This window comes from Haemaphysalis longicornis, unplaced genomic scaffold (assembly GCF_048455015.1).
Source record: "Haemaphysalis longicornis isolate Haplotype H1 unplaced genomic scaffold, Haemaphysalis longicornis Haplotype H1 scaffold_1, whole genome shotgun sequence".
In the NCBI taxonomy this organism is placed as follows: domain Eukaryota; kingdom Metazoa; phylum Arthropoda; class Arachnida; order Ixodida; family Ixodidae; genus Haemaphysalis; species Haemaphysalis longicornis.
Window position 1 is genome coordinate 159,740,176 of NW_027526203.1, and position 18,521 is coordinate 159,758,696.

At 55.6% G+C, this 18,521-nt stretch overlaps 1 protein-coding gene across 2 annotated transcripts in view; it reads left to right on the plus strand.

Moving 5' to 3' along the window:
• The window catches only part of LOC144138563 (protein GPR107-like), an 87,405-nt gene that overhangs the window by 16,521 nt on the left and 52,363 nt on the right, over positions 1-18,521 (plus strand). Inside the window, exons 5-7 of one of the 2 annotated variants that reach the window (XM_077670913.1) lie at positions 19-182; positions 4,025-4,251; positions 17,512-17,619. In XM_077670913.1, the coding sequence (XP_077527039.1) occupies positions 19-182; positions 4,025-4,251; positions 17,512-17,619 (499 nt within the window). Of the gene's footprint in view, positions 1-18; positions 184-4,022; positions 4,252-17,511; positions 17,620-18,521 lie in introns of both variants that reach the window. The other variant, XM_077670922.1, reaches the window with a different exon arrangement.

Consider the following 18,521-nt stretch of genomic DNA (forward strand, 5'->3'; position numbering starts at 1 on the left):
TGCCCTTGCGTTGTGCAGGGAGCGGCTGGTGGTTCGCTGCAACCGCAACTTCACCGACCTGCCCATCAGCCACCAGGAGAACTGGCGGCCGCAGCCCCGCACCGTGCGGCAGACCAGCGCAGTGCAGCAGCTGTTCCGCGCCCGCCGGGACACTGCTGCCGCCACCACGGGGGAGGCAAAGGGTGAGCAGGGGCTCTCATTGTCGTCGGAGGAGGAGGATATCTGGAGGCCTCCCACTTGTTTGTGGCTGGAGCCAGTCGATGGCGAGTGCATGGGTTACAGGAAAGCTCATGTTTGTCAGTGCTGACAAGGAAGTGGGAACGACTGCTCCTTCTTGTCGCTGTTATTACAATGCCTGATGAGGGTATGCAGAACAGAGCTGTATAACTGGTCTTCAAACTGTTTGAAATTACTCAACCAACAGCACTGTTAGCTTCCGAGGTGTTTAGACGTAAAAATTCCATTTCCTCCGTGTCTATAGGCAGCTGCTGTTTGCTCACCTGTTTATTTTTTTTCCACCACATTCCTGTGCTTGGCAAAACAAAGAAAAAAGATTTACAATAAGGCAAAACATGTAACATAATGCAGTGCAGCTACAAAACAGCAAATGGCATGACGGTATTTTAGCTCTTCCACTCATTCTGAAAGGGAGGTGCTCTTTGATAGGCCAGACTTGAAAGTCTGAACTGAGCTGCTTCCTGGTATGGCCTTATGGGTAATGGCTGAAATGGCCCAAGCAACTCTTCGTGCCTTGCTAGTGCCACCACCACCAGCGCACTGCCAGCAGAGCAGAATTGCCTTGTGCAAAAATAGCTTTCCATCTTGTACATTTAGCTGCAGTCTAGTCCCTGTGTCAGGGGGCCACCAGTTTGATCAAAGTATGTACGGTCATGGGCAAATAAAATGAGAACACAAAAATATGAACCAGAACACACAAATAGTGTGATTTCTTTCCGTGCAAGTGAAATTGTCACGTGGCTTTATTACAGTAACAAAGATTGAAAATTTGCCTTTCCGAATATACTGCTTGTGAGCCATTATTTTGCCTCCACCACCCGTATTCTTTGATTTTGTGTGTTCCGGTTGATATTTTCGTGTTCTAATTTCATTTGTCCATGACTGTACACTTATGGGGATGTGTTATAATAGAGATGTGGTGGATGTCAGATTCTAGACCACAAATTGAATGCAGGTAATTGAGAAGCTGACTGAAAATTGAGCATTTTGGAACACAAATATCCTTGTTATAATGCATACGGAGTTTCTAAACATATCCACGATAGAAATAAAAAAAGGAAAAGGTAATTCAGGCGTCAACTTTTCATAATACATGTTGTTCATGTACTACAGTCGAACCCCACAATTATGAATCCGCTGGGGAAAGCCAAAAAATTCGCTTTTGCAAGAATTTTATTGCCGCAAGAATGAAACATAAATGATAGGAAAATCACTTGCAAACCGCAAAGTTATTTCCAGAAGTCGGTTATACTGTTACTTTGAAAGCCTTACCTTGCAGTAACTTCAAAGCTCAGCTCTCACACTACAACAAGTGCTTCATTGCTAGTTGTGCGTGCCTAAGAACAATCGAATCATGTCGAACGCATCCAAAACATCCTGCGGGTTGGCCTTCTCTGCACGTTTTTCTCCCTGGTCCTCGGCACCGAGTATGTTCGAGCACGCAAGCGAAGTCCTGCTTCTTTTGTTGGCAAACTTTGCCTGACAGTAGCACCTTGTTGTTCCAGTGCTGTCGACAAAACTAAGTGAGCACCTCTTTGTTGACATCCAGAAAGGCCAAGCTGTCACTATTTTGTTTTGCGCGTGTGCGCCATTGAAGAGTGGCGTCCTTGCTTTTCCGAATGGTAGAGCGAGCTCCAAGCGGTTCCAAACTCATCGGCGCTATCCTCCTTTCCGCCACTTGGGCCACTGACCTGGGCAATGATGGCTGCCTTATCTCGTAGTGATAAAAACTTCCGCTTTTGATTGAGAGCAAACATGCTGATTGCCGCAAACACAATGAACGCACGCACGCTGTTCAGCAGTAGCCGGCTAGCGTAGCCCAAGCCAAAGACGTGCCGTGAGTCACCATGTGTCGCCCCTTGGAGGTGTCGCTGCGGGGCTGCCTCTGCGACCGCCTGTTGCACGGTCTTTTATCTAAACAAATATGGTGGCGGCCATGCAGATGCCCTGTGGCAGAAGTTTACGCAATTTGAGTCTGAAAAAAAAATGCATTTGAGCTCTTTTTGGACACTGTTAGCCTCAAATGCACAGATAAAATGTCGACTGGACTTGCAAAGAATTTCGTTAAAGGGGAATTGCTTTCCAAAAAGATTTCATTGCCGTGAGAATAAAATACATGGGCTCCAAGGACGTTCGCCAGGGATCCGGAAATATTTCGTTGCTGCCGCGGGAATTTCGTACTCGCGGGGTTTGATTGTAGTGCTCAATAAGAAAAAATGGTGCAAAAATTATATGAACAAAATATGAGATTATTGCAAGATGCCCAAGGAGTGGAATAAAATCTTAGCAGCCATTATCAAGAACTGATGTCGATCCCCAGACATTTTGGTCTTCAGCCAGTTGCATTCTCTCATGTTGTGGAAAAGTATCCCTTTCTTGGGGTGCCAGAGGCTGGTATGATTAGGCAGCACGCCTCGTGACAAGGGTAGCCAACAACAGGCAGCAACTCCAAGGCCCCTCACTCATGCTGCCCGTCATGAACAGACGTCTTTGGGTCGCACGTTTTACGGGCCAGTAGTGTTTCACATGTTGCTACGTGCTGCTCCAGAGTTGGCACACACTTGCGGGCAAGGTTTGCGTGAGTTAGGCTTTTTTGCAGAGGCAGTGTGCGGTGAAGCTTGGGAAACGTGTGTGTCGTGCGGCAGACCCGGCTATTATACTTTATTCACAAAGTGTGAGCAACCGAAAAAAATGTAACGCTTTGAACCAGAGTTCTTCAATATACACCAGGTGTGAAACTGCTTGAGAAGATAAGATAGGCAGCGACCCAAAGAAATGGATGCTGTGAACGTGGTTTGCTGACGCAAAATAGGAAAAATGGCTTGACCTTGTGCATATTTGATGGTGGTGCAGTAGTATAAATATGCAGCTTCATTGTGTCGGATTTACAAAAAACGCGACTTATGCAAGAGACTAGTCATCTACAGAAACGTGCATGAATGTGGCAGTTTATAGGAAGGTGCAACCTGTAGACTGCAAAATACAGTATTTGTATGTTTGTTTGCTTGCTTGTCTTCCATAATGGCAGGCCTGTATCTTTGTATGATTTTTCGTGGCTTTAGCATTGCTTACTGATTGGTGAGGCTAAGTTGCAACTGGTGCTGCCAGTGCTTTGTGCTCTTCTGTGTTACTTGTTACTCCTCAGAAACCTCTCGTGCTGGTTCGATAGCCTGGTTCCAACTCTGGGGCTAGGCAAGGGGGGGAAATTTGTGACTGATTGTTCAATGTCAGTACAGCTACTTGGTTTATTTGTGTTTACACAGTTTGCACCTGGCAGGGAAGAAATATTACGTTCTCCAGTTTTCCCGCAGGCACACATACTTGCTGTATGCGTTGTTTAGGCACCTTTTACGCATTCGTGCATTGTTTGTCGGGCTCGTTCTTTTAACAGCTTCATTGTGGTGCGGAAGAGTTAGTGTATGAGTGCAAGCTTTGCCGTGATACCCTGAAAGGCACCACTTGAGGCAAAGCCTACAATAATTATTGGTGGTGTTTGAAGTTCCACTGGCTTGTGCACTGTTTGGCAGTGCAGGAGTGCCAGAGCAGTTGTGAAGAGGAGGAGGAGAATCTTTCTCACCCCCTATAAAAGGGTAGTGTCTGAGATGCAATGCTGACAAGAGGGTCACTGTCCTAACACGTGCAACCGTGTAGTGTGACCTTCGATTTGGCTTACAAATGTACTCGCCCTCCTAGTCCTGTCCACCAGCCTCATGGCAAGTGAAGGACGCCGACCCAGTCCTGGGCATCTCGTGTGGTTGGCCCCACTGAATACTTTGCGTTTGCCCAGGGGTGCCTGCCGACTCCGGGCAGTCAAATTCTGGGGCACCAGCCTCTGCTGCTGCTGCACCTGTGGCCGCTGCCGCCGCCACCACCACCACTCCCGAGCCGACCACTTCCAAGGTGGCAGCGCCCGCCACAGTGTCCTCAGGGGTGACCACGGTGGGCCGCTGTGCTAGTGCCAGCATACCTGTGCGCAAGGACTTTGTAGACGGTGTCCCCGTCTACAGTTTCCAGGTGAGCACAGGCCTGCAGTTGTTTCGTTTGTTTTTACAGATGTTTTTTGAGCCCCCACTGGCTAGTCTTGAGGTAGTGCGGAATGTCTGTCCTCACTGACTTTGCTGATCTGAAGGGTATCTAATTTTTGGTTTAGGGGAGTGAAGATAAGCACTACAGGCTCTCTGCTTCAAATTCGTCCAATATTCAGCTTGTCTTGAGAGCACTCAGTGAAACTAAAGTAAAGGGAGTTCACTGGAATTCGAAAGGCCTGAAGAACCTCTTAAGAATTTCTGTGGCGATGCTTTGGAATACGGCTGATGAGTTGATCTCGAAAAGGGTCCTAGAGGTGCCTATGCAAGAGGTAAGGGTTGCGAGAATTGCTGTGTAAGCTTTTGCTTGGCCCCACTTTGGCGAGATTCTGTCCGAAGGATGGCAGAAAAAGGACAGTCATATAACGACAGATTACAACAAGGCTTACTTTGTTCATAGCGTCATATGCAAACACTCACCTTTGTGCGAGCGCTATGCAATGAAAGACTGCTGAAGTCTTATGCTATAAGTCCAGTGCTTCGACATTGCTGGAAATTATCAACCAATATATGTATGTAGGGTTTCTTTTTTATTCTGTATGTATCTGTACAGCTTTTCATTGCCGTACTTACTCACTTATATGCCTGTGCTTTTTTGTTGGCATAGATTCGAGGATTCATATTAAAACACGCTGAGTACCGTATTTACTCGCGTAATCCTCGCACTCGCGTAATCCTCGCACCCCTAATGTGAGCCACCAAAACTTGGATTTTTCGGTTCCTCGCATAATCCTCGCACCCCCAACTTTGCAGCGGCGAAACTTGCCTGCTCGCGAAACCCGCATGGTGCACGCGCTCTCCAACGTGCACCCTCCCCCGCCGCCTCCCGTTCGGCGGAGAGCGCTGTGTATCCAAGGCCATCCAGGCGCCCTAACAACCTGCATGGCTACTCCCTAACAGGCGCCCTAACACGCTACTCACACTGTCCTTGAGCCGGTTTCGCGTGTGCGCAACTAGACGGCGTTCGCGCAGCCCGCTGTCGTGTCTGGTCAGGCCAATGCTACTTTTTCTAGTTTCGGTTCTATTATTGCGCGCCTAGAGGCAGTGGCGGTGGGGAAACACTCCTCCTCTTATTTTTTTTTCTTTCCGCTTCTCTCCGGTGCGACTGGGGGCGCGCATGCGCGATAACGGTCACCGCAGTTGCTGCTTGCGCACGGCGAGCAGCGAGGCCGGCGCGCGTCTCATGTAGTGGGCGATTTCTCGTATGTGCTCGATGTGCTCCCTCGGACATTACGGGGCTGCAGAAGGGACGCCAAGAACACCAGGGTGAATCGTAACGCGAAGACTCTTTGAGTGCTGTTGGCCAAAGGTGAGAACGTCGTTCGTATGCCGTACGTGAAGCTGAGCTGAACGATAGGACTTGTGTCGTGCGTGTGCTGTGCTTGAAGACAGACAACCTTGTCTGCGTTGTATTGGTCATCGGTGTTTCTCGCCGCACGTTGCGTTCGCGCACGTAACGCGAATAAAGTGTTCAAGTGATATTCGAGCTGGCCTTGTTACTGCTCAAGCGGCGTGGCTTCGTGCCGTCGGAGCGAGGCTTGCCCGTTGGAGGCAGCGGGGTGGCGGCGGCGGTTGCCGGGTGGGAAGGGGGGGACACGGGGAGGGGGGAAGGAATCCAACCGTCATGAGAGGGGAGAGCATTACCTCTCCCCCACGCAAGCTGCGCACCCTCGCATTGTTGCCATGGCAATTATAACGCCTTCAAGGCCAACATGGCGGTGGCGTTGCTAGGGCAACAACAACGCAGTAATGTTTCCCCAGGCTCACCAGGGGAGAATATGCCGCATGAGTCGCAATTAGCCCGGACGCTGGGTTGAAGGCTAAGAGTCCGCCTCCTGGTCTGGTGTCGCCGTCGTGGTCCCGTCGTTAAGCAGCAGTCAGTGAGTCACTCGCGTCAGTGGTGGATAGCTCGCTGCCATTTTGAGAACTTTTTGGTCTATTTGTTTTGTGCTTGGTGCCGCTTCACCATGGGCAAGAACGCCAGCTACACTGCCGCTTTCAAATTGAAAGCGATAGAGTACGCGATCGAACACGGCAACCGCGCCTCAGGCAGGCACTTCGGCGTCACCGACTTCAACGTGCGTTACTGGAGTAGGGCACGCACGTGACGACGACGAGATAGGGCGCGCGCCAGAAAGCAAAGGCGGCAATTTCATGATCGCTGACCGACGGGAGACTGTTTACGTTGTAAATAATAAAATAAAAAGAAATAGCTGCTGTTGGCAACACTGAGCTTACATATACAAAAAACGACCGCTACATTTAGCGTGACTGGCAGAAGGCAAATTGGCAACACTGTGCACCGGATTTTTTTTCCCCGCATAATTCTCGCACCCCTATCTTCGCATTGACTTTTCCGAAAAAAAAGTGCGAGGATTATGCGAGTAAATACGGTACTCATTGTAGCTTGAAAGCGCTCACTGGAGACTTCGTTTAAAGATAGAGTATGGTAGCCGATCTAAGCGTGAGTGACAGGCTGCCATTATGATCATGTCCACTCAGTGTTTATTATTAGCGTAGCAATAGGGCATCAGTTGTGCAAGTTTGCTGTGTACCAGTGTACTGGCACCAAGCAGGTTAATTTAAGCATGCTGGTTGCAGAAACCCTCTAAGTTTCATACCGGGCACCCTGGATGAAACAAACATCCTCATTGGAGGGAGTCTCAAGACAAGCCTGAGGTGATGCCTCTAAAAGCTTGACTGCAGGCTTGTTCAACAAGTGTAGCATTGCAAATTCACTTGACAGCACCGAATATTGTGTGTTCTATGAATTGGACAGCTACAGGTAGGGCAGTAACAAAAAAGGCAGCAATGATGACAATGTTGAGTGAACCTGAGCAGGTTCGTTTCTAATCAAAGCCGTTTTAGTTTTGTGGCTGTTGTTGACCCTACCTATATCAGCGGGCCTACGTGCAGCGAAATATTTTTATTTTCTGGCCTTCGGAACTTCAGGGGCCGATGTAGAATTGGGGCGGCCTAGTTGCAAGTAAATATGATATTTCTGTGTCACCACCAGTCTGCATCCCAGCAGGATAACACCAGTTTTAAAAAGATATTGACAAGGATTTTCCCCCATGCGACAGCGACAAGGCCTGGCAAAGCCTTGTACGCTTTAAAGGGACCCTGCAACACTCTTTGAGCAGTGCAAGTAAACCTGCGCGAAGTTTAGATTACACGGCCAGGAATACCCGAGCCAAATATTACACGTGCACGTGAAGCGGTGAGCGCGCAAATTGATGTGAAAGACGCGGAAAAAGCAACCGCTCTCACTTCAGTTGTCCTCATTATGCATGGCCTAAGGGACGTCACATAGGCCATGGCTGCCTGATCGGCTGTCACTGGTCAACTTCGCGGCGAGATTCTCCCATTTCCGTCGTCGTCATCGCTGTGTACGAACCTCTTCTATGCCTGAACCTGTAGGCACAGTTTTGCCGTTTATTTTGTGTTTTGAGTGCGCGCGGAGTTTGAGTGATGAGCTCAATAATTGATTGATTGATTGTAGGGTTTAACGCGCCGACGCAACGCAGGCGATGAGGCGCGCCGTAGTGGAGGGCTCCGGATTAATTTTGACCACCTGGGGATCTTTAACGTGCGCCGAAATCTCGCACACACGGGCGTTTTTGCTTTTCGCCTCCATCAGAAAAGCGGCCGCCGCGGCCGGGAATCGAACCCGTGACCTCGTGCTCAGCAGCGCAACGCCTTAGCCACTGAGCCACCGCGGCGGGTGATGAGCTCAATACTTCCCTTTTCAACTGTGGGCTAACGTACGGGATAGCAGAGGACCCCGGCTAGCTTTGCTAGAGAACGCTACGCGCCGTACACTAGCCCTGCGGAATCCGAAGACTCACGCACGGGTTCGGGTACTCACATGCGGTAGACAGGCTCCGGCAATCCAAAGTAAGGCTTTATTGCCTGGCAGATACAGTGCATACACCAGACAACACGACTATCGCTCGCGGGGAGACAGTGGCTCCTGTCGCTCGCTCAAGCCGCTGGGCTCAGACCTCGATATCCGTCATCACGGTCGCGGGAGCAGGGGAGGCATCCCGAGGCGACCGGTCAGGGCAGAATCTCTCGGCAGAGTCCCCGCGGCACGCTCTCGCGGGCCGCTCGTCAGCTTGGGTGGAGGAGAGGAGGTCTCCTCCGGCGATCGAGAAGAGGGCGGCGAGGGAGAAGGCGACGAACCGGTCGTCCCTCCCCCTCGCCCCCCGCACACGTTCGCGGCGAGCCGGTTTCGGCGCGTCGCGCGGGGTCGTGGAGAACACGACCTACGTGACGCGCCGGCTACCCAAAATGGCGGCTCCCAGCTCGCCCCAGCACGTGTGCGGACAAGGCGTGGGGGCACAAGGATCCCCACAACCCCCCCCTCCTCAAGACCGAGCCCGCCGACGGGCAACCCACCCAAAAAAATAAAGGCGTACGCGGCCGCTTCCTCTGACCTTTTTTTATTCAGAACTTCAGGAGGTTCTCTGAGTCCGCGCTTGAACTGGAAGTGGCGTCGTCGGTCACCTCCATGTCTTCCGGCGTTCCCGCCGCGGCCGCTTCCAGGGTTGCGCAGAGGGCCGGGGGAAGAGGTACGTCCTCTTCGAATAACACCGCCTCGGCCACCCTGGATGTCGTCCTCCGGACCTCCGCCGTGATGGCCGCGGTGAAGGACGGGTCGGTCGCAAGGGCCTCCACCACCGAGTTGATCAGGCTCGGCAGGGCGGCCCTCACGACCTGTTCGGCCAACGCCGGGGCCAAAGTAGCAGGAGGGACCGGGGGGGCCGCTGGCAGTGGAGCAGCCACCACAGGAGCCGGGAACAGGGCAGGAGACGCCGCCGGGCCCGAAGTCGCCGCCGGACCAGGTTGGAGGGGCCCCGGGGGAGCCGCCGGTGCCGCCTTGCAGGGAGCGGAGCTCGAGAGCGGCGGCGGGGCGTGAACTTGATGGAATTTGGACTGTTCGTGGCTGTCCGTCAGGCGTAGACCGCCGCAGCCCGCGCAGTACTGCGCCCCCGGAGACGGTGCCAGGGACGCGCCGCCCGCCGCCGCCGCCGCCGCGGATACCGTCCGCCCCTCGAACATGCCGAGGGAGCGGGACTGCCGTACCCGCGGCCGCCGCTGCCGCTTCCAAGGGCGAGCGGAGAAAAAGCTGACCGGCGGCTCCTTGCCCTCCTGGAACGTCCACGTGGTCACCGTTCTCTTCGTGGGCTTCGGTGCTGGCAGCCCGGACCCCGCCGGAACGCCAGGCTGGGTAGAGGCCCCGGGCAGGAGGGAGGGCCCGGGCTGTGAGGACGGCCTCGAGGAGGAGCCGGGCACGCCCGGGACGCCGGCCGGTCTTGGGGGCTTCGCCGACGACGCGACCGGGCGCCGCTTCTTGGGTGCCGGCCGGTCCGGGCGAGCAGGAGGTTGAGTAGGGGCCATGTCGGTGGGTCGAAGGCGCAGGACGGAATGGCCTACCCCGCGTTCCCACCTTAATTTAACCTCGAGGAAGGGCCGCGTAACAAAACGAGCGTACGCTACCTGGCGGGGGCGCAGAGGCGCCCCACTTCCCGCTGGGGAATCGACTGACCGGAAGTAGGTGAGGGGGTCAAGAAGGTTCCCCCGTTCTCCCTTCTCCCTGTCGTGCAGATGCCCCTTTCCCCCTACCGCTTCGGGGGCAAATGGAGGGCGAGGGCCCTCCGCCGGACCGCGCGAGTAGCGAGGAAAGCGAACCACCCGCGCTCCTCCTCGCGGGGAAGGTGCCAGAGGCAGAGCGCTCTGTTTACCTCGGAGGGGTTGCGGAGGTGGTTACGCGCGCTTGCGCAACCAGTAGCGATGGGTGTTCGGCCGTTGGGCCGCCGCCCCGCGCTTCGGCTGCTTTCGCAGACTGGGAGCTGCCTCCTCATCATTCCAATCGTCGCTGCGCGCAACGAAAGGTTTCAGATCTGCGACGTTGACTGGACCGCCAACTGGTTTCCCTTTCGGATCTACCAGCTGATACACGAGCGGGGTGAGCGCATCCCCGACTCGGTACGGGTCCGACCACTTGGCCGACAGGGAAGCAGAGATGCCCTTGATTGCGTCGCTCAAGACGTGGTTGCGTCTGAGGACCAGGTCACCCACTTTGTAGCGGACCTCCCTGTGTGCCTTGTCGTACTGGGCCTTCTGTCCAGCGCGCGCTTTGCCTAGGTTTCTGCGGGCTAACGAAATCGCCTGCTCCATCCTAGAGCGCAGTTGCGCCGCGTACTCACTCGGGGCCGAGGAAGCGGCGGCCGCCCCCCCCACCAGCCCGCAGAACGGTTTCTAGTGGGTTGGGCAGCTCTCTCCCGAAAGTGAGATATGCGGGCGTGAACCCAGTCGAGCGGTTAACGGTTGTACGCAAAGCGAAGCTCAGCTCGGGCAGATAGGCATCCCAGTCCCGGTGCTGTTCGGCAAACGCCGCTAGCATGTGCTTCACGTTCCGATTCAACCGCTCGGTGGGGTTGGCTTGTGGGTGATACGTCGTCGTCTTTCGGTGCTTAATGCCCAGGGCCGCACAGGCTTCGACGAACACCTTAGCCGTGAAATAGGACGCGTTGTCAGTTATCAACTCGGCGGGGTAGCCAAACCGAGTGAATACTTCCGACAACTTGTCCCATATTGCGCGTGCCGTTAGTTTACGCAGGGGAAACAACTCGCCCCATTTCGTAAAGTGGTCTGTGACGGCTAAGAGATACATATGACCTCTGCTGGACCTCGGAAAGGGGCCCATCACGTCACAGGCCGCGATCTGCCAGGGTTGCTGGCTGTTGATCGACTGCATGAGGCCTGGGGCTTTGCCACCCCTGGGCTTCACGCTTTGGCACACGCGGCATGAGCGGGCAAAGTGGAGAGCGTCCCGTTTCATGCCTGGCCAGGTCACGGAGTTGCACAACTTAAAATAAGTCTTAGGGCCGCACGCGTGACCGGCCACCCGCGAGTCATGGAAATAGCTCAGAGTCGCTCTTCGCAGACTGCGCGGGATAACCATCTTGAAGGGGTCAGAGGCCTCCTCCGATGGTATGTATCGCAGCAGGAGTCCGTCCGCATCAAGCAGATACGTATCCAACGCACCAGCAGCAGTACCAGCTGCATTGTGCTCGGCGCCGACAGCAATACCAGCTGTTACCGGTCGCCCGGTGGCCGCGCCACCTTGCTCCATCTCAGAGCACGGCTCTTCCCTGAGCCCGTCAATGATTGACTGACAAAATGGATCGTTCTGCTGAGCTTCGAGGAGCTCTTCTCTGCTGAACGCAATACCGGATGAGTAGACAGGGGCTACCAGGTATGCGGAATCGCCCGGGTTTTGCTGCAAAACGGCAGCCGTCCCTTCGGGGCTGGTTTCGTTTGAGCGGTCGGCGCAAAAAGCTCCGTGCTCGCACGCGTGCGTTGCTTCGGAAGTATGTGGAGCAGAAACGGGGGCTCGTGACAGAGCGTCCGCCACCACGTTCGTGCTTCCCTTCCGGTAGCGCACAGTGAAGTTGTAGCGCTGCAGCGTCAGAGCCCAGCGCGCCAGGCGGCCAGACGGCTCGCCCAGGCGCTTCAGCCAGGTTAGCGCCATATGGTCCGTCTCCACCACGAACGCAACGCCGTCGACGTACAAGTCGAACTTGCGCAGAGCGAAAACTATCGCGAGACACTCCCTTTCCGTCACGGAGTAGTTTCGCTCTGCGGGTGTCAACGACCGGCTGACAAAGGCGACCGGCCGAAGAACACCTTCATGCTCCTGCAGCAGCACCGCGCCCAAACCGAGATCGCTCGCATCAGACTGAATCACGAACTCTTTGTTCAGGTCGGGCAGCCGCAGCTCGGCTGTGTCAACGAGAGCTTTAATGAGGGTGCGAACGGCCTCCTCCTGCTCCTGACCCCAGCTCCAGCGAGCATTTTTCCTCAACAGTGCGGTCAGAGGCGCTTGCAGAGCCGCGCAATTGGGGATAAACTGCCGGTAGTAGTTTACCATTCCCAAAAAGCGTCTCAACGCCTTAATGTCTGTCGGCGAGGGATACTCGAGCAAAGCTCGGACCTTTTCCTCGCACGGCAAGACGCGACCACTGTCGATGGTGAAGCCCAGCAAAGAGACGCGAGTCTCCGCAATCTGAGCTTTCTTTGGGTTGAGGGTGATACCCGCATCCTGCAACCTAGTGAGAACATCCTCCAGATGTCGGATGTGTTCCTCAAAGGTGCGAGAATACACGACAATGTCGTCGAGGTACGCCATGGCATGTCGCCACTTTGCCTCCCCGAGAACACGATCGATCAACCTCTGAAAGGTAGCTGCAGCTCCAGAACAACCGAAAGGCATTCGAGTGAACTCAAACAGCCCGCGGTGGCAGGTGAACGCAGTTTTGGCTACGTCACCCGCACTCATCTGTACCTGCAGGTACCCGCGACTAGCGTCTAGGATGGTAAAGTATCGAGAACCACCTAGGTTAGCCACGATAGAGTCAATACTCGGCATGGGATAGGCGTCCTTCCGAGTAAGCTCATTCAGCCGGCGATAGTCAACACAAAGACGGAAGGTGCCATCTTTCTTTTCGACTAGCACGACTGGGAACCCCCATGGACTGTCGGAGCGCTGGATTGCACCAGTCTCGAGCAACTCGTCCACTGCGAGGTCGATTGCTCTCCTTTTGGCCTCACTGACCGGCCGAGGATTGCATTTCCAGGGTAGTGCATCACCAGTATCAATCCGATGCTGTACTAAGTTCGTACAACCCGGTTTCTCGGTGAACATGGCGCTGAACCGATTCAACAACGCCAATATGCACGCCTGCTCACGTTCCGACAGATCGGCCGACAGGGGCGGCAAACTGTGGTTCGTGTCGCCAGAAGCGGTAGCGATCATCGGGTTTATAATCGCTTTCTCCGCTCCAGCGTTCGAGCGCTTCGCCTCCGCTTCGCCGAGCAGCGCGGGGCTGCCGGACGGCGCGGGACGCGGGCGGCCTAACATCCCTTTCGGGTGAAGGCCGCGCGCGCGCCGCTCGGGAGGCGCGCGGGGCGCCGCAAGATGCGGTGAGCGCCCGCGCGCGTTCCCGGAAGCTCGAGGCGCTCGGGGGGGTGCCGTCGCGGCGGCGGCTGCGCGGTTGGGAGACATGGCTTCCCTGCCCGCTCGCGCGGCTTCAGGAGCGCAAAGCGTCTCCGACAGCGTTGCGTTGTTGCCGCGCGCGCGCGAGGTATTCGGAGCGGGGGGCGCTTCCGATACATCGGCAAGTTTTGCAAACGGGAGCAGGGCTGCATGAACGCCTTGCCTATACCCGCCGTTGGCAATGTCGATCACAATGCCTGTACGAGCCAGAAAATCACGGCCGAGAATTACAGGCACTGTGAGGCCCGGGAGATGTACGAATCTGTGGCGTCGCACTCGTTTCTCCCATCGGACCACCAACCTCGCCGAGCCGCCTGAGTTGGCTTTCCCGCTCGCTAGGTGGAAAGTGATGTCGCAAGCTCGCAATCGAATAGCTCTCCGATGCAAATGAGCGAGGACATCATCGCCGAACAGCGTAGCAGACGCTCCGCTGTCCAGCAACGCCGCAAACTTTCGACCCGCGATCGTAAGGGCGATGAAAGGCGCTAGTGCGTTGGGGCTTTTCACCCTGCACGCCATCGGGATTAGGGGCTCAGGCTCACCACCTAATGTAGCCATAGCCGTCGGCGACGAAGTGCTCACCGACGGCGGCTGGCGTTTCCCGAATTGCGCTGCCTTTCCGGCGCCGGGCAGGGAGCGGTGCACGCGCGGGCATAGTGGCCCGTTGCGCGGCACTTGTAGCAGACGATGCCGCGATGCGACTGCGCAGCCGGAGGCCGCTGTCCGCGCAACGCTGGCTGGTTCCCTTGGCTTGCCACACGGGCGTAGCGGTTGGGTTCCGAGTGCGCTACTGCTCCCTGACCGTCGCGCTGCGCGTTCGGTCCCCTCGAGCTTTCCACACGGGCGTAGCTGTTGGGTTCCTCATGCGCGTTTTGTCCCCGGCCGTAGCCGTGCCGCGGCATGCCTTGCTGGGCGTCAGAACGCGCCCGCATGGCGTACGAGTACGGGTCGAGCGCGCGCTCCGACACATCGCGCGGCTCTATTTCCGTGCTCTCCGCGTACGCTGCTGTTGCCGCGGCGCGCGGCATGGGCGGTGGGGACGCACCCTGCCATGCGCACCTTGGCTCCAGCGTGGCGTGGGCTGGGGGAGGCGGCCGATAGCTGCGAGCAGCTAGAATATCGGCTTGGATGCGTTTTGCTTCGCTGGCCAGTTCATTGAGGTTGGCAAACTGACTGCCTCGAAGGTACGCTGCAAAAGTTGGGTGGGCTTGTCTCGTCACCCTCTCAACCTTTTCCGCCTCAGACGCCATGGGCTTTGCAAGCAAAAACAGCTCCTGCATTGCCCTGACGTATTCGAGCAGAGACTCATCTCGGTGTTGAGTTCGCATCTCTAGCTCGTTCAACATGCGGCGCTCGTAATCTGGGGGCAGAAATTCGCTACGAAAGAGCGCTTCAAATTCTCCCATCGTACGAGCGTCGCGCCCCACCAGCCGGTACCACCGTGCAGCCTGGGCGGTCAGCGATATAGGCAGAACACGTCCTATAATCACGCTGTCATCCATACCCGACGCCTCCTGATAGCGGTGCAGCGCCTCGAGGTACTCCGTAGCACTCATGCGGTCAGAGTAACCGCCGTACTCGGGTATTCTGAGGCTACCGAGCGAGCTGTTAGGCCTGACGCTCGGTTGTGCGCGCACCGCGTTGATCAGGGCTTGTGCGAGATCGACTGCTGCCGAAGGCAGGGGTGGTTCCTCGCGAGACAACGCTGGCGTAAGGCAGGCGACGTGCGCCCTAGCCGTAACCGCTTGCGAGGTCTGCGTGGTGGGGTACGTTCGTGGCGCAAACGCGTCGGCGAACGATGCGACCGCCGCACCGCTAGAGCCGTGAGGCTCGTACACGGCGGGGTCGGGTGCGCTAGAGCTGCGGCGCAGCTCCTCCTTTGCAAACATATCCGCTGGGCTGTTACGACCAAGGCCCGGAGGGCATGATCTCGTTGCAGCCCGTGGTGACGGCAGGTGGTCGCAAGAAGCGTTCCGCCCGCCGACACCGTGCGGCACGCCGGCAGGAGTGGGATGATAGCTCCCGTGACTCTCCCGCGCGGCGCTTTGGTTGCCTGCTAGGATAGCGCTGCCTGGGCCCCAGAGGGGCCTGGGCGTAGTGGTGGCGGCCGACAGGCGCGGGACTGGGTAATCATCCCTCGCGCTGTCGTAGTGCCTCACGCCGGCAGAAGTGGGATGGCTCCCGTAACTCTCCTGCGCGGCGCGTCGGTTATCGGGGAGATCGGCGCCGCCTCCACAAAGCTCTGGCGTAAGCACGGTGGCGGACAGCAGCGGGTCGACAGTGGCGTCCCGCAAGCCGTTACCACAAGCAATCTCGTCCGACAACCAGCCCTGAACTTCGGAATCAAGCAACGAGAAGCGGGGGTGCCGCCCTGTCATCGCAAAAAACCTTGGTTGGGCGCCAATGTGGGCTAACGTACGGGATAGCAGAGGACCCCGGCTAGCTTTGCTAGAGAACGCTACGCGCCGTACACTAGCCCTGCGGAATCCGAAGACTCACGCACGGGTTCGGGTACTCACATGCGGTAGACAGGCTCCGGCAATCCAAAGTAAGGCTTTATTGCCTGGCAGATACAGTGCATACACCAGACAACACGACTATCGCTCGCGGGGAGACAGTGGCTCCTGTCGCTCGCTCAAGCCGCTGGGCTCAGACCTCGATATCCGTCATCACGGTCGCGGGAGCAGGGGAGGCATCCCGAGGCGACCGGTCAGGGCAGAATCTCTCGGCAGAGTCCCCGCGGCACGCTCTCGCGGGCCGCTCGTCAGCTTGGGTGGAGGAGAGGAGGTCTCCTCCGGCGATCGAGAAGAGGGCGGCGAGGGAGAAGGCGACGAACCGGTCGTCCCTCCCCCTCGCCCCCCGCACACGTTCGCGGCGAGCCGGTTTCGGCGCGTCGCGCGGGGTCGTGGAGAACACGACCTACGTGACGCGCCGGCTACCCAAAATGGCGGCTCCCAGCTCGCCCCAGCACGTGTGCGGACAAGGCGTGGGGGCACAAGGATCCCCACACAACGGGACCACTCGACTACAAATGTTTATGCTTCAAAAACGCCCTACCAACCCGAGCGCGCACTTGCGAGCACGCACCCATGCCTGCTTTTTTGTGGCACCAGAGCGGCAATAGGCCCCTCGGCGTTGCGGAGAAAAGGAGAAAACTACCCGGCATGTGATATATCGAAGGCCGCCGAAGAGAACGCCGTGAGCCGCCCCCCTCTCCGGGAGAGAGCGCGCAGCTTTCGTCGCGTTGCCCGCGGTCGAGTTGAGAGGGAACGATTATGCGCGATTTCTCATCGCGCGTAGTTTCGTTAATTGTGAACGGATTTTCATAATTCTTGCGGGAGGAGATTTCTGGGACAATAGACTTTATCCCAAACTACATTACTTGTAGTCGATGGCAAGTGTTGCAGGGTCCCTTTAAGGGCGCCATGAGGATGAAATGCAAGTTTGGTTTATTAAAAAAGTCTGCTTTGCCCTGATGGCAATGATACCAATTGTATTGCAAACTGCCAACAAATAGTCAAGATATTAAAGAAAACTTGTAAAGCAGTGGCGACTCCCCAGTCATTTTCTGGTTATTTCTCTGTTGCGTCGCAGTATCTTGTTTGTACTGTTGGTGGCTGCCGACCCACTGCCAAGAAACATACCTGGGTAATGACTGCAGTGTGGCCTCAGTTCCGTCTTATCGTATCAGTGGAACACTAAGTACGTGCAGTTAACACACCGAAACTCTGTTTTAGTGCTGGTCCATATTATGTCACTCCTGCTCACATCGCACCACTGCAGTGCAATATTTGAAAGTTTTTCAACATTTCTTTCATTTTTTGGCTAAAAAAAAAAGTGTTTCGTGGCTGGAGTGAAGCTGAGTGAGTGACCAAGGGGTGGTTCTTTCAAATCGCACAAAGTTGTATTTTGTTTTTATGGCCCCTTTCCACCACTGTCTCTACCGTTGTGGTTAGCCTTGTGTCTTTACATCCGGTTGTTCAAGGAAAGCCTTCGGGAAACTGGGGCCAGTGGTGCATTTTGGGAGCAGTAGGGAGCAGCTGGGTGGCACGGTCTAGTAAAGATTCGCCTGCCTTCAACCGTTCCTGGTGTGGAACTTTCATACGCCGCAATGTGTCATTTCAGTTTGGGGTGAACATCGATAAGGAATTCCACGAGGGACTGTACAGCCTCTACTTCCACAATTGCCTGGTCAACCCGCTGGGATTCTCCAACAACTCTGCCAACCTCTCAGTGAGTCTTTTCACTGCTTTTTTTGTGAATGGTGCCTGGAGACGTGGTGTGCGGAGAGCCAAACAACTCCTTTAAGCCATGGTCCATGGCTCATTTACTTCATTTATTAATGTTCTTATAAGGCCTCAACCAGAAATTGTGACGTTAATATGTACAGTGTTTGATATTTCGGTGCACATTAAAGATCCCCAGGAGGTTAAAATTAATCTGGAGCCCTCCACTATGGCGTGCCTCATCACCTGGGTAGCGTCGGCGCATTAAGCTTCACAATAGGCAGTTTTAGAATAGGGGAAACCGGTGTTGGGGGCCCCCAAGAAGTTAGGGGAACGCAAATGCAACCCGCTCGCGCGCGGTGAGTTTTAGATGAGGGGCGACCCCACAGCCTGCAACCGGCTTGCGTTGCTCGGGTCGGCTCAGGTGTCGGGAACTTTAGGCTTAGCACTGTTCCGCATATTTGATCGCCGCTATCTGTGCAACTGCGAATGGCACTCCCTAGCAGAACTTTTCATCACACTATCATTTTCTTTCTCACATGTGGAACTTTATTTCCACTATAATTGCGGTTTGAGCGATTGGTGACCAAGACATCTGCTGTAGCCTGTTTCGATGCTTCCGCGCAGGTAACGCCCAACGTTACTAGATTATTTTCAGTTGTAAAACTGGGCGGCGCTGCCCGGAACCACCACCGATCCTTCTCTCTGTGGCGCTGCAGTCGCAACCGGCTCGGTAGACGGGGCGCTCGCAGGCGGTTTCGCTTATGCTTCTCCCTCGGCGCATGCTTTTCTCGTGCGTGCGCGGGCGCTTGGGTGGGCGCACACATCTGGTAATTATTTACATTCTCGGAAGCAAATAGCTACAATAAACATCAGACACAATGACATTTTTTTCGCCCCTTGTGTGGT